Source organism: Ostrea edulis, chromosome 3 (genome assembly GCF_947568905.1).
Source record: "Ostrea edulis chromosome 3, xbOstEdul1.1, whole genome shotgun sequence".
In the NCBI taxonomy this organism is placed as follows: Eukaryota; Metazoa; Mollusca; class Bivalvia; order Ostreida; family Ostreidae; genus Ostrea; species Ostrea edulis.
This window is the reverse complement of record NC_079166.1, coordinates 62,786,168-62,801,239: the sequence shown is the minus strand read 5'-3', so window position 1 is coordinate 62,801,239 and position 15,072 is coordinate 62,786,168. Positions and strand designations below refer to the sequence as shown.

Sequence of the window (15,072 nt, the reverse complement as noted above, 5' to 3'; positions counted from 1 at the left end):
TCAGTGTCAATCAATCCCAGAGCTGTTTGAGTTTTAGATGAAGCTGTAATCAATAACGGAGTTGTCTGCCTTGTCAAGTGGACAGGTGTGTCTCATACCTGAAATCTTCAATCTCAAATGCTCCGAAAACTTCTATTAAAGATTTGGGAGGGACCTTATAGAGTTCTTTTTGATAGAGAAGGAAAATTTGTAATGTTTTAGTATTTTGAAATATAAATGTGTGTGGTGAGAAATCTGGTTGAAAATTTATGAATAAACTAATGTGGTTTTCCAATTACCAGGTAGACAAAAACAAATCATGATATCATTTCAAGTTGTTTGTGGTCCATGTGTGCACAGGTAATAGATGTGTAAAAGTGGAAATCTAAATAAATCTTAATCCAAATCAACAGTCCTTGTGGCTTTGAATAGATACAGATATGTTCACAATCTCATACTGTAAAAAAAAGAAATATAAACCACTCACTTACACCTAAACATATCTTGTCACCAAATCTTTATTTTCAAATCCTATTGATGTAGATCAGAATCAACTGATGATTAGAAGGTTGATGAGGAGAGGTGTATATCATAAACATCACCAGATATGTACCTTGTGTTACAGGAAGGAATGAGTTGATTGCCCGGTACATAAAGCTGCGGACGGGGAAAACTCGGACACGGAAACAAGTGTCCAGTCACATCCAAGTCCTGGCCCGACGGAAAGCCAAAGAAATTCAGGCACAACTCAAGGTAAACACACACATGCACACCTCTCTCCCATTCTGATGGCCAAGAAATTCGTAGACAACTCGAGGTAAACACACACATGCACACCTCTCTCCCATTCTGATGGCCAAGAAATTTGTAGACAACTCTAGGTAAACACACACATGCACACCACTCCCATTCTGATGGCCAAGAAATTCGTAGACAACTCAAGGTAGTCACCATATCACCTCAAGAACTTCATACACAACTTGTGAACCCCTTAAACAGTCACTGATCTTTGTAAACTCTGTATAAAGTCAGATAAAATGACATTTTTCATTCAGAATCAGCAAGATGAGCATGAGAATTATTAGGATTAATCAAACCTTCAGGTGTGGTACTTTAAATAAAGATAATAGATTTCTTTTGGTTTACAAGGTTAAATCAAGAAGGACAAGGTCAGAAAGTGAAATTCCTTGGCAACAAGAATTTAATGTGTTTTGTAGATACATGTATTATCTATACACAGACCTGTCTTCATATTGTTTCTCAAGGTTAAATGTAAAAGTCAAGGTCACTGAAAGGAAAATTTAGAAATTCCTTACATGTGTACAACATTTTGAGTTTTGAGTAATCAGGAGACAGATTGCTGTGAGTCATTGGTTACAAGGAGACAAATTGCTATGGGTCATTGGTTAGAGCTTCATGGCCAGGAAGCAATTCCAGAATTTTTTATATACAAGAATTTTAGTGCATTTTGTATCCAATTTCAATTGCATTTCCAGTGATACCGTCTTGCTCAAAGATCTGGAGCCTTGATAATTTTAAAGGTCAAATGTCAAGGTCAATGGATAGCACTTGTGTGAGGTATGCTCTTCTGAGCCATTTATTACTTCCCATCCTGAACGTTTTAGGTGGAGTTTTAAATTTATCTAATTAAAACAATTGAATGATAAAAAAAAACTTCCAAGAAATTTTGGCAGATAGAAGTAGTTTATCACCATGGCATGCACCAGATAACCTAGGCCTGGCAAAATGTTCCCAGAGATGTGTGGTAGTGTGGTAGCTTATTTAATCACATAAAACAAGTTATACCTAGATACACGTGTGCTGTAGAACTTTTAAGTGGCTATGAGTTCCAAGTCAAAAGAACCTTCACAGTGTGAAAATTTTGTTCACTGTCTAAGGATCTCTTATCTTGATTTGCCCTTTCCACTGTGTACAAATTTGATATTAAAATGATAACCCTGTCCCGAGAGAAGAAGAAAAAAACAAGTGGGTTTTCTGTTGTAAGAGTACTGCAATGGTGACTCGTGGGTGAGACATGATTCATTATTATTTAGTCATTTTATGCGAGCTGTTGATGCTTGCTGTGATTTATAGCTACTTCTAAATATACATTTAACACATAGTAAGAAAGCCTGATTTGATTTTGCAAGTCAAATTGGTGTTTTTTTTATATACAAATGAATATTGGACATTGTAGTCATTGTTTTTTACCTTTGAAAAGGTGTATGTTTATAAACATGGATGAATCAAATCTAGATTTTGTAGATACCCTCTCCTCCATAAGATGTAGGGACTAGGCACTATCCAGATACTCCTTATTATACCCCCCGCAACAAGTTGTGGGGGGGTATACTGGAATCGGGTTGTCCGTCCGTCCGTCCGTCTGTAGACGCAATGGTTTCCGGGCTCTAAAGCATTATCCTTTTCACCTACAGTCACCATATCATACATATGGACTACCCATGGGATGAAGATGTTCCCTATCGATTTTGGGGTCAAAAGGTCAAAGGTCAAGTGCACTGGACATCGAAGTAGCAATATGGTTTCCGGGCTCTAAAGTGTTATCCTTTCCACCTACAGTCACCATATCATACATATGGACTACCCATGGGATGACGATGTTCCCTATCAATTTTGAGGTCAAAGGTCAAGTGCACTGGACATCGAAGTAGCAAAATGGTTTCCGGGCTCTAAAGCGTTATCCTTTCCACCTACAGTCACCATATCATACATATGGACTACCCATGGGATGAAGATGTTCCCTATCAATTTTGGGGTCAAAAGGTCAAAGGTCACGCGCACTGGACATCAAAGTAGCAATAAGGTTCGGTTTGTCATGCCATTTGTTTTTTACACTCAGAAAAGAGGTAGTTTATACCTACTACCAACATCCTTTGGGAGATTGGGGTAAGCGGGGGGTATTCTTAGTGAGCATTGCTCACAGTACCTCTTGTTTATGTTGGTCATGTGCAGCACAGTCAGGTCACTATTTAGTTTCCTACAGCTATTGTTGTACTGTTTAGCTCTGTTAATGAAGGAGAGTCACTTGTGAACTTGACAGCTTCTATATAAGTAGATAAAGTTCAAACTGTAGATACAAATTACATCTGATCATCCACAGAGGGTAATTATTGTAAAGATTTTAATCTAAATGGAAAGTGATTTGTCAATCTTGAAAGTAAAAAGTAGCTGTGCTTCAATAAATGAGATCGGATATGGATATAGTGTGTGTTGTACCTATCTTGATAATGCATTAAGACTTCATGTACATCCCTATATTGTTTTGTTGGACCACTTTTTCTCCCACTATATTGGAGCTTGATATGTGAGAATGTTTTTACAATTTTAAGAGTTTATCAAAGTTCATCAGTTTTAGTATACATGTTATTAGTAAGTACTTTTCCCAGCATTACTGGGGAAGGGGGGTACTATTTGATTGTTTGTAACATCCTGTGTTGTTTTTTTCTCCAGTCCATTCCGATGCAGGACCAGGCCGCCAAAGACAAAGCCCTCCAGAGTATGGCCTCCATGTCCTCCGCCCAAATTGTCTCCGCTAGTGCTATACACAACAAGGCCATCGCCCAGGGTATCCCGATGCCCAACATGGGCAGTGTGCGGCCTTCCTACCCGGGCGGACCCAGCGGGTCACAGGTTAGTAGCTGTTGTTGCCTCACTCGGGTTGCCATGGAGATTGGGTGTGTGTAATATCTCGGCATTTGTCTGTCTTTGTGATGAAAATTGATTCTCTATAAAAAAAAATTTAAAAAAAGGTTGGGGATACTTAACACTTCTGTTGCTTATGACCAGAAAATTGTAACATGGCGGAATATCAAGGTCATAGGTTGAAGGTCAAAGCTATCAGCAGATTATGGGATGAATCTTCAGGTGTTATTAGCTTTAATAGGCAACTTTAGAAAATTAAGTCATAGCCTTCAAATTTATGCCTATTTGTCTGATGATATATTGTGTCCATGAAATATCATAGATAGGCCATGTTCATCGCAGTTTTCATTTTATGGTTGTAGCCAGGTGAAAGTGAAATTTAAACTGCATAGAAAATAAGACTGTTACAGTAGTTGCATGGAGTTTAGTTTATAGATATAGAGTTTGATTGAAAATTTTATGCAAGATCTCAATAATTTTAAATAATTGAAATAATTTATGTTTATTTACATATATTTCTTTTCTACTTTCAGTTCTGGCAAAATAATATGGGCCCACAAGAAGAGTAAGTAAAATTGGTGTAGAAACTAATGTTGAGAGAAATCTATCACTACTTAGAATAGAATAGAAGTTTGGTAAATTATAAACTACCAATAATGTTAAACTCAAAATTTATAGAACTCTATATATGTGGTATATATTTATAGACAGATAACTGCTTTAATTTGTTAGACATAGTCATAATTAGGATCAGTTTAATGGGTTAATTTTTATGGAAATATCTACCTTGTCTTTCTGTGTTAACTAAGACACATCGTAATTTTTTTTTTCCAGTGTGAAGCCCCAGTTTGGTAACTATAATTCTGATGTGAAGCCCCCTACGTCAATGAACAATGAATCTATGCCCCCTGCATGGCAGGGACGATCAATCGCGGGCCCTAAACTCCGCCTAGTGGAATTCACAGCATTCCTAGAACAAACAAGAGATCCCGATACCGTGAGTACATAAAAGAGTTTACAGGCCTTAAAAGTTGATAATTAATGGAGTGTGTCGTTTTACATTAGTGTCGGTTCATAGGATAACTCTTGCATATTCCCAATACTGCTGAATTTTGTAGGTTAGATAACCTTCAGAGCTGACAGTGTCATGTTTTACTGTGATTCAGAATTATATAATCAGCTTGTCTAGTCCCTTTGATTGATCATGTCGGCCCATTTCTAAAGGTCAAGTAATTCATGAAATAATATAAGTTTAGGCGAGATAAAGAGGGTTAACTGCTGTTGACTATTGATTTCTGGTCGGCCTCAATTAACCGTCCTGTTGATTACATTGGGTGTGTATGCTTGTGTAATATCACAGTACCAAAGCATAATATCAAAAACATCATGCATAATTTGCTTGTTAACGAAAAATCTGTGTAAGGATAGATGTGTAGAATAATAAAATCAGTAATTATGGCCTAGAATGGAATAACTGATCTCCACTTGGGATTAGTTCATTTTAGGCTGTTCAATGTTATCAATTTCAGGGGCAGTGGAAAATCAATTAAAAAAAGGTGTGTTAGTTTTATCTTATGAAATATTTATGTTACCTGGAAACCTGGAGTATAAAGGCCAGATAAACAAGTGGATTGAGTCATTTCATCAGATGTTCACAGAGACAATGACTTGTGGACCAAGGTCTCTCAAGGTCATTTTGGAAAGGGAAAGGTCAATCAGAACATATAAAAGTTCGTTATTGTAACATTTTTTGATAAGGTATTAATCATTTATCACACAAATGAATAATAGGCTAATGGTTTTCAGACAAAGGTCACTCAAGGTCATTTTAAGGATCAAGGTCACTCAGAAGATATTTCTAATATATGAAGAAAAAAACTATTTTGACATTTATTGATCATTGTGTGAATGACTTTCAAACACAGGTCACTCCAGGATATTAAAGGGTACAGCTTTTATAGGGAGAAAAAAACACCCTGTCATTTCAACAATATTTCAGCAGTTATTGATCATTGTGCTAGTCATTCATCACATGAAGTACTTCATAGTTTAGATGCAGTTCTTCAGGAAGGATCCATCAGTTTTACTGACATTCTTGTTTTAGTGGATATTTCATGAAATTATTTCTTACTTTCAGTTTCAAATGAGTTTTCTTACTTTTAGTTTCACAAACACCTGTTCGTCCACATTGGTTCCAATGCCAGCTATTCTGACCCACCACTAGAGGTATGACACAAAATAGAAATAATGAGGGAGGGTTACAGTGAGTGCTTTTGATTCTGAAATGAAGTGGTGAACACTTTTGGAGTATAACAATGTACACATTTCGACTGCCAGGCAGGGGCATGTGTTTATGGGTGTGTTCAAAATCCAACATGGCAGAAAAAATAGAATTCGTGTAAAGTGAAGATATTGAGTAAAAAATTAAGTGTTTAGAACTACATGCAACAATTAAATTATTGAATCTTTTGACATAATTGCATTGTTGGTAAAATATGCATTTATAGTTTTACACACACACATTCAATTGACATCTGATATAGTGCATATGGAGGAAATTTTGTTCTGTGGTTTTTAAAAAAAAAATTGCATAATATTTTTGACAAGTAGAAAAATGTTCACTATGATTTTGAAAATAAAGGTGAAGGAAACGGGACAGTCATTTGTCAATATCATTTCATCAGCCTTGTTGCAAAAATACACCTGATTATGTTGTGTACCTTTTAAACACTTATTGTACATTGATGCTGGCCAATCAGGTACTGCCATTATATTTTAAATATGATTGTCTTTGGTCACTTTGGTATGAATTAAGTTTTAAAAATATCTGGATGCAGGGTCTATCTAAGTAAACAAGAAATTTGATGATTTTGTTTTGTCCAAGATAAGATAACTCTTGCAGAATTTTTGAAATGAGAACTATTTTATTTGTAAGACGTACAGGTTTGTGAATTGTGTTTTTTAATGTGCCCTTTCACTTTGTACAGGCAGTAGACATCCGGCAGATTTACGACAAATTTCCGGAGAAGAAGGGCGGGCTGAAGGAATTATATGACAAGGGACCTCAATCGGCTTTCTTCCTTGTCAAGTTCTGGGTGAGTGGAAATACACAGGGCTCAAGAGAGGGGTGTAGAGTGGTAACTAATCAATTAGTAGCCATGAAGAGGCAAGACAATAATAGAATGAGATGTACCAGTGAGGAGACAACAAAACTGTAATAAAAAGTTAAAGGGGCGTGGACACGATTTGATCTGAAAATTTTCTAATTTTATTTTTCCATTTTTAATGTTTAGAATGCTTACCTAAGGTATTTCTAATGGTTGGCAAAAATTTGAATATCAGTTGTCATGGTACATGGGAGATACAGAGCTCACAATTCTTTGTTATGTAAACAAGGCTCGTGTCATAAGCCTAAGATAAACCATTTCAAAAGTCTGTTATATATGAAAAATTGATAAGTCTCAAAATATCAATAACTCTGTTTTCATTGAATTCCTTATCAAATCCATTATGTGATAGGTTTTCTTTATTTTCACAAACATTTTGCATATTTTTGTAAACAAACAGTTTCATGAAAGTATTATGAATACTATTATATCATTATAACAATTTTTTGTGAAATTTTGATAATGCTGATGAAGGAAAATTGCAATTTTCTGACCTTGATATATGATTCTGTTAATGTATGTCTCGCATCTTAAAAAGTGTGATGACCTATATATTTTATTTGATAATTTATCAGTTTTAACTCTAATAAATGGAAATAAATACACTTTCTATATTTTATCAGATAAAACCGAGTATGGAGTTACCTTAAATGTACAAGTTCATTTTGAACACAGTTAGATAGTTTCTAGTGTTTGGAACATCTCATTTTGTTTTAAACATGTTATTTTCTATTAAACAATCTAATGTAAACAAAAACATGGCACGAGCCTTGTTTACATAACAGAATTGTGAGTGTTGTATGTCACTTGTAACTCAACAAACTGATATTCAAATTTTGGTTGATCATTAGAAATACTGTATGTAGTTAATCACTGTAAACAATAAAATGGAAAAATAAAATTTGAAAATTTTCAGCTCAAATCGTGTCCATGCCCCTTTAATATCAGGATAGCCAAGTAATTTTTGCCATTCATAGAATTTGTTACCATTGTACGTAATGTAGGTTAGTATTTTATTTTTACGTAATGTAGGTTAGTATTTTATTTTTATTTTGGTGGTTTCCTTGATCAGTTTGATGTTGTTAATACAATGATTTATTATAAAGACTGAAATTCAAATATCTTAGTATGGCTAATTCATTGCAGGCGGACATCAACACAAATGTGCAAGACGAGACGGGGACGTTTTACGGAGTCACAAGTCAGTAAGTAAAAGAGATGGGAACCGTATTGGAGGACCAGTCAAGTTGGATATGCCTTTTTGACTGGATATTATTGAAAAATGCATGCATTTTATCCGTGAAAGTGTGGATGGTCTGTAGGCTGTTCATTTGAAACATTCAGAGATAAAGAACAGGGAATTGGATAGAGAAATGCAATGGAAAGGGAGTTAACTTTCGTGTTCAACATACTGTAAATCATCTCCTGTTGTGTTTCTAATCATATTTTTCTTAGCATACCAAAACTGATATAATTATAAACATGAATTACCGAAAACATCATTCCTTCATAAACATGCATTAGAAAATCGCATTTCATATACTAGACTAATACTCCGTTAATATCAATTTATAATTTCTGAAAAATATCAGGTATTATTTTTCATAGTTTTTCATACAGACAAGATTTTGTTCTGGTTTCCCACATTGATAAAATACAGTTTGATGTGGCACATATAGCTTTTAATATATTGATAAATAATTAATGCTTGTAATTTGTACATGATTACGAGTGGGAGTTGTCAAGTTAGTAGTATATTATGTAAATGGTTGCATTATATTATGTGAATGGTAATTGTACATCGCGTAAATGGTTGTAATGGTTTTAAATGTTTTTTTGTATCCTGTAGATATGAAAGTGGTGAGAATATGGCAATAACGTGCTCCACCAAAGTGTGTTCATTTGGAAAACAAGTTGTGGAAAAAGTGGAGGTAAGGGGAAATTTTAAAAACTGCAATTCTCAATGAAATTTTATCATTTGTCAAGCTGTGTACCTCGAGTGACTCTGCAAGCTAAATGCAGGAGTTAGAACTTGCTAAAGTTTCTTTTATGGGTCCTAGAAATAATTTTTGTGCCCCTGTGATCGGAGATTCAGCGGCATATAGTTTTTGGTCTGTGTATTTGTCTGTCCACAGAAACTGTAAGCTTGGCGAGAACTTGTGAATGGATGGTAATAGGGTTTCATTTATACCATGTGTATTCCTTGTAACAAGACTTTTCTTTTGGCACCATTTTGTTTTACCGTGTGACCTTGACTTTAGAGTTTGTTTTACCGTGTGACCTTGACTTTAGAGTTTGGCCGTACGGGGACATCAGTGACAAACACATCCTGTTAGATGAATAGTAATGGATGTCAAACAAACTCTATAAAGTTTAAACTTGTCAAATGACATTGTAATCAGATTCATGAAGTTAATAAAAACTTCTACTCTGTGAGCTCTGAATAACACATTTGAATTTTGTTTTTTAGACTGAGTTTCCCCGGTTTGAAAACGGCCGATACGTGTACCGCATCAACAGATCGCCAATGTGTGAATACATGATCAACTTTATACACAAACTTAAACACCTCCCAGAGAAATACATGATGAACAGTGTGCTTGAAAACTTCACCATTTTACAGGTGAGTGCGTAAGTCTGGGATTAGGACCTGGGTGATGGTCACATGGGACAGCGTGAGCAGTACGTAAATGTCAGTAGGATAATGCGTTTGTCTTGCCATGTTTCTTTTAATCTCAATATTCAATTTCTATTTATCTCAATATTCAATTTCTATTTCTCTCTATATTCAGCGATTATAAATAGCTTTTTATGTAATGCTTATGTAAATGTTTGATTGGATAACGGATGTTGTCTTTGTTGACATTACTTGCTATCTTGAGTGACATGATTGGTCTTCATTAAGTAATGATTTCCTTACGGCATTCAATTTTGTACTCGGTCTCAGACAGAGGAGCGTTTCAGTATGTACAGAAAGAAGAATGACTTGCGGGCCATCTTTGAAAAGCATAGCTGAATCATTTTACAAAACTTACTTTTATATAGAACTTGCGCTTTATTTTGTAGGTTGTCAGCAATCGGGATACACAGGAAACTTTAATGTGCATATCGTACGTGTTCGAAGTCTCGACGAGTGAGCATGGCGCTCAGCACCACATATACCGCTTGGTAAAAGACTAACCCCACCCACACAAAATGCTATAAATAGCCTCAGCATCTAGTGCCACAAGGAGAAGTTGCCCACAGAATGTGCCACACCCCCTCATCTCGGCTCTTCCATCTGAATGGGCGATTTCCCACCGCCCACGTCATAATGTCAAAGTTTGTACACATGGCAGCTCAGAGAAAGAACTACTGGTTAAGAACTGCTATTTTATTGTTTGAAAGATTTCATATTCATCTGTTGTAAAATCATATATTTTTTTATACATATGCAAATCTATTTATTGTTTATAAGGAAAAATGACATCATTACTGTACGGCTGATTTTAGCTCTGGCATTGCAATTTTCATGCGATATTTTTACAACAAAAATGTTTTGATTCTTAAATGTTTCGCCGTTTAAGATTTCTTTTTTATTAAGGTTTCATTTAGACCCGATCCTTGATTGTATGAACAACTTGCTGACTGAATTTGTCATCCTTTTTATGTCCACATTTATTTACGTTTGATATTGTTCATGCTCTATAACCATTAATAGGGAAGCCTGCTATCTTCATTTTCAGTCTATTTGATTTTTAATTTCACACAGTGCAAGAGCTGCTGAGAAAAGTACTATTTTATCATTGCATCTAACCAGGGTTGTTTTAGAATTGCAAAATTATATCAAAGAAATCATTTTGTAAATGTTGTAAAACCATTGTAACAGATTGTATTTGATTATATATAATACTGCTTATGTAATGCACAGTTACAAAGTTTATACAATACCCATACCATATTGCAGAGAATTGTTGTACCGTATAAGCAGAATTTTTAGTGAGGATTTAATTTGGGCATTATTAACGAGGGTGTTGAGATCACTAAAATTGAATATCGCTAACAACTTATTTCACATCATAGGTAATAGTTATCTTTCTTGGAATTATAAAGTCGCTGAAATCCGCTCTTGCTGAATATATATGCCCATTTTTATGGGAAATTTGCAAAATATGCTTTTCACTAGAAATTCCACGTATACGGTATATGGACTTGTAAGCTATGAAAATATGAATTTTAAATGATAACACGTATAAAAACTGTCCGTTCTGTAGGGCTTCTGATGATAGAATTCTTTCATGCCAAATCAAAGTGTGCTTGGGGACGGGGTAGAAGACTGTGTGAAAAAGGGAGTGTGAGCCGTTGATGCCTTAAATATGATAATGTTTATGTTGTACCATGTTGATCCGCTGTTATGGAGGGGGATTTTTTTTATAAAGTAGGTCGTTAATTTTTGGTGTGTGTTTCATTGTTGATTTTATATTTACATGACAATATTTTTTTTTAAATTGGAAGTTGTAAATTTTATGAAATGGTTGAAAATTTCTTGTTAAGATTTTTAAAAAATATTTTTTGATGGAGACTGTGTTTTAGGTTGTTAAAGGTCAAAGGTTGTAACAGGAATGGGGATGTGATTTTGTTACGCAAGGGCAGTTTCATTTGTGATTCATAAATCAACAACCTATTGGGTAGTAACAGATAGATGAAGGGCTTTAATTTACTGCATGGGTTTAAGAATTGAAGGTTAGGGGTTTAAGTAGGGACAAACGATGCTAAAAGTACCTATTGGAATTTTTGTGTGCACAGTTCACACTTCTCACAGAGGGAGATGGATTTTGAGACTTCATGAGTAGGGAGAATTCATTATTTTGCATTTCTGTACAGAGGAGGTGCTGTTGTTAAGAGTGATGAGCATTTTAAAAATTTTTTTCAACTTTGATCTCAGATGTGTATTATATCTCACCTTGCATTTGTACATTACTGCATTCAAACTTCACACACATGCAAACATTTAATGTAGAATTAGTTTTCTGTGAATATATTTATACTTGTACAACTATGCATGATGTCCCCCAACGTGTGTCCATAGGATAACTCTATACTGAATTTGTTAAGCATGTTTTTTGCATGTTTGAAGTCTTACTTTTTGTTCTTGTATAAATACATGTTTCTGTGTATACCCACACACCCCTGCCGATGGAGTGATAAGAGGAGTTAATTATCCTAAATTTTAACCATTTTTAAACTATATCTCTCTTTTTCTCTTTTTTTCTACTTTGTCATACCGTATAAGCAGACTTTTGCAGCGAGGATTCAATTTTGGCATTTTAGCGAGAGTGATGAGATCACTAATATTGAATATCGCTAACAATTTATTGCATATCGTAGGTGATAGTTATCTTTAATGAAATTATAAAGTTGCTAAAATTAACTCTCGCTAAAGTTATGTACCCAATTTTATAGAAAAATGGCTAAAGCTGTGTCTCGCTTAAAATCCCACTTGTACAGTACTAGGAATTTATGAACATATATATCCTAAAGATGATTGTTTTCTGTGTTTTGATGAACGACATATCTTGATCTTGCCTTTTACCAAAACAGTAGATTTTCTTATGCTGTTGTTTGGGACTTTTCCTATGCAAATTAAAATCAGTCTTTTGGGGTTTCTTCATTCTTGTGCGTGAAGAACTGTAAAAGCACGAGAGACAATACGGATAAGAATTCAGATATAAGGTTACTCTTTTATGTCTGGAGGTAAAAAAGAATGCAGCCTCTTTTTGTACTAACCATGATCATTCTTATAATATTGACTTTTGAATCGTCATAATTTTATATGTAAGAACATTAAGACTCTAAATACCAGTGAAAAATTGGAGTGAAAAATGGATGTCATAAAAAAAAATTAAGATAAAGTATGAGATCAGTGATTTGGTGCATTTTATTATAGCAGATATATTTTTTGTGTATTTATGATAAGATATATGTATATGCAGAGTTTTGAACCTCCCACCAATTTGACTAGTGCCTTTTGTAAACTTGCGTCCTATTTGCACTGGTGATACCAAATATCTCAAACTTAAAATGACAGAGTAGAGGATTTTGTTGTTTTTGGGTGGTTGTTATTTTATTATTTTTTTAAAAGACAAGAAATAAAATGGAGGATTTTCATGAAAAATGTATTTGACAAGAAAATCATGAGTTGTAAAAGATATGTGTAATATTGAGAAGATGTGAACAATACTGATGGAGACTAGTGTATGATGTTTATGAAGTCGTGATCAAAGATGATTTTGTCATAGACAAAAAAAAAAGGTATTACTTTTGACCATGATGAAATATCTCTCCACCTTGATTTATTCCACATGTGGAACTGGTGCATTGTTCAAGGTGACTTACACTGTTTTTATTGGAATTTGTGACATCTTTTTATTTTTATTTGACTGCTAAATTCGAATTGTACTATACTGTAGTCAATATGTTTGTACTGAAAGCTGTATAATGTTTATGCTTCGTTGGAGAATGGTTTTATTTACCTGATTAAACAGGTAATGTTTTTGTATAAAATGAAGAAAAATACCAATAATAAAACAATGAGATATACACTTGTATTGGATTTAATTAGTGGTGTGATGTCAGGGCAAAGGGAGACTACTCATCAAGTCCTATCTGTCTCCAGATACCATTTCAAAACAATTTGTCAATATTGAATGTAAACTTCTTATTGATGTGATGAATATTCAATAACATCATATTCAAATATGAACTGTTCAATATTCAAATGTGTCCAAATCGTGCCCCACTCCCACCCCCAGGTAGGGTGGGGCTACAATGGGGGTTAAAGTTTTACAGGGGGTGGTATATAGGAGAATTCTTATGAAGAATGGCAGGGGCATGGTTAATATGCAAGCTTCATCAGGTAGTACAGCTTGAAATTTGTTTATATCATGGCTTTGGGGGGGGGGGGGGGGGGCACAATAGAATATAAATGGAAAAATCTTTTTCTCAAGAGCAATGGACATAATTAGTCATTTTGATATACTAGCATCCTTAGAAGTTTGTGGCTTTAGAGGGTAGGGTAGGGCCACAATCTGAGGTCGATGTTTTGCATGCAATCTGATTAAAATCAGATCTTTGATTTGCTCCAGTGATGTTATGTCTGATTGGATCAAAGATCTGATTTTAATCCATTGTTTTACATGGGAATATATAGTAATTTGTATGTACCGATGGGCAAGCATCCTCTGGTAATGCAGATTCCAGTTTATTCAAATCATGATCCCAGAGGGCAGTGTGGGGTCACAATAAGGCATGAACTTTTTACATGGCGATATGTGGGAATAGTTTTACTTTTAAGAACAGCAGGGCTGTAATTAGTCGTATTAATGTGCAAGCAGGTACTGCAGATTCAGGTCCCTTTGAATCATGTCGTGGGGGTGGGGTTCGGATGAGGCCTCAATATGGATCGAAGTTTTACAGGACAATATACACACCCGTAGCCAGGGGAGGGGGGGGGGGGTTCGTACGAACCCCCCCCCCCCCCCCCCTTGAAAACTACTAAGCACTATTAAAGTCGGCATTTTGTTTGAATTGTGACTATTAAAGTCGGCATTTTTTATAAAAATCATGAAAATTCATAGTAAAAAAGGCATGATTCCAAAATTCAAATTAAGTGCCAGGAAATTGCTAGATTGCAGGATTTTGCACCAAATACCCCAGACCCCCTGCCGTAGTGGCACCTCGCGGTGCGAGGTGATAAGACTCGCGTTGCGAGTCTATGTAACCACCCCCCCCCCCCCCCCTTGAAAAATCCTGCCTACGGGCCTGATATATACAGGAGAAAAATCACCAAAGCAGCTGTGCCGTGGTTAGTCATATCCGTATGCAAGCATCTTCAGGTAAAACGGGTTCAAGTTAGATCGAATCATTGTCCCAGGGGTAGGTTTGGGCCACAATACGGATTCAAGTTAGATTGGACCACAATATGGATTCAAATTTTATGGGGGTGGAAACTCTTTTCAAGAACAACGGGGTGGTATGTGTGAGTGAAAATCCTGAGTATTAGTCGTGTCTAAATATGTAAGTATTCCAATGTACCAGTTCAATTGTCTAAACTATTGTTTTCTTGGAATACGGCGTCCTATACCTATATTTTATTAGATATGGTAATAATTCTAAATTTTGATTTATATTCGATAATCTTGTTATCTATAATCGATATATCTTTATATTCGATATAATTTTTGTTATGTGTATATGCGAACATTTTTATTTATATGCGACAATC

General features: G+C 35.1%; 1 protein-coding gene across 1 annotated transcript in view; it reads left to right on the top strand.

The window, feature by feature from the left end:
* Positions 1 to 13,390, top strand: part of LOC125673292 (uncharacterized) — a 64,430-nt gene extending 51,040 nt beyond the window's left edge. The window contains exons 14-23 of the mRNA XM_048909823.2: positions 605 to 732; positions 3,451 to 3,630; positions 4,176 to 4,207; positions 4,477 to 4,639; positions 5,806 to 5,868; positions 6,630 to 6,737; positions 7,956 to 8,014; positions 8,659 to 8,740; positions 9,280 to 9,432; positions 9,876 to 13,390. Coding sequence (XP_048765780.1) covers positions 605 to 732; positions 3,451 to 3,630; positions 4,176 to 4,207; positions 4,477 to 4,639; positions 5,806 to 5,868; positions 6,630 to 6,737; positions 7,956 to 8,014; positions 8,659 to 8,740; positions 9,280 to 9,432; positions 9,876 to 9,989 — 1,082 coding nt within the window. The 3' untranslated portion in view covers positions 9,990 to 13,390. The remainder of the gene's footprint in view (positions 1 to 604; positions 733 to 3,450; positions 3,631 to 4,175; positions 4,208 to 4,476; positions 4,640 to 5,805; positions 5,869 to 6,629; positions 6,738 to 7,955; positions 8,015 to 8,658; positions 8,741 to 9,279; positions 9,433 to 9,875) is intronic.
* The last annotated feature ends 1,682 nt before the right edge of the window (positions 13,391 to 15,072 follow it).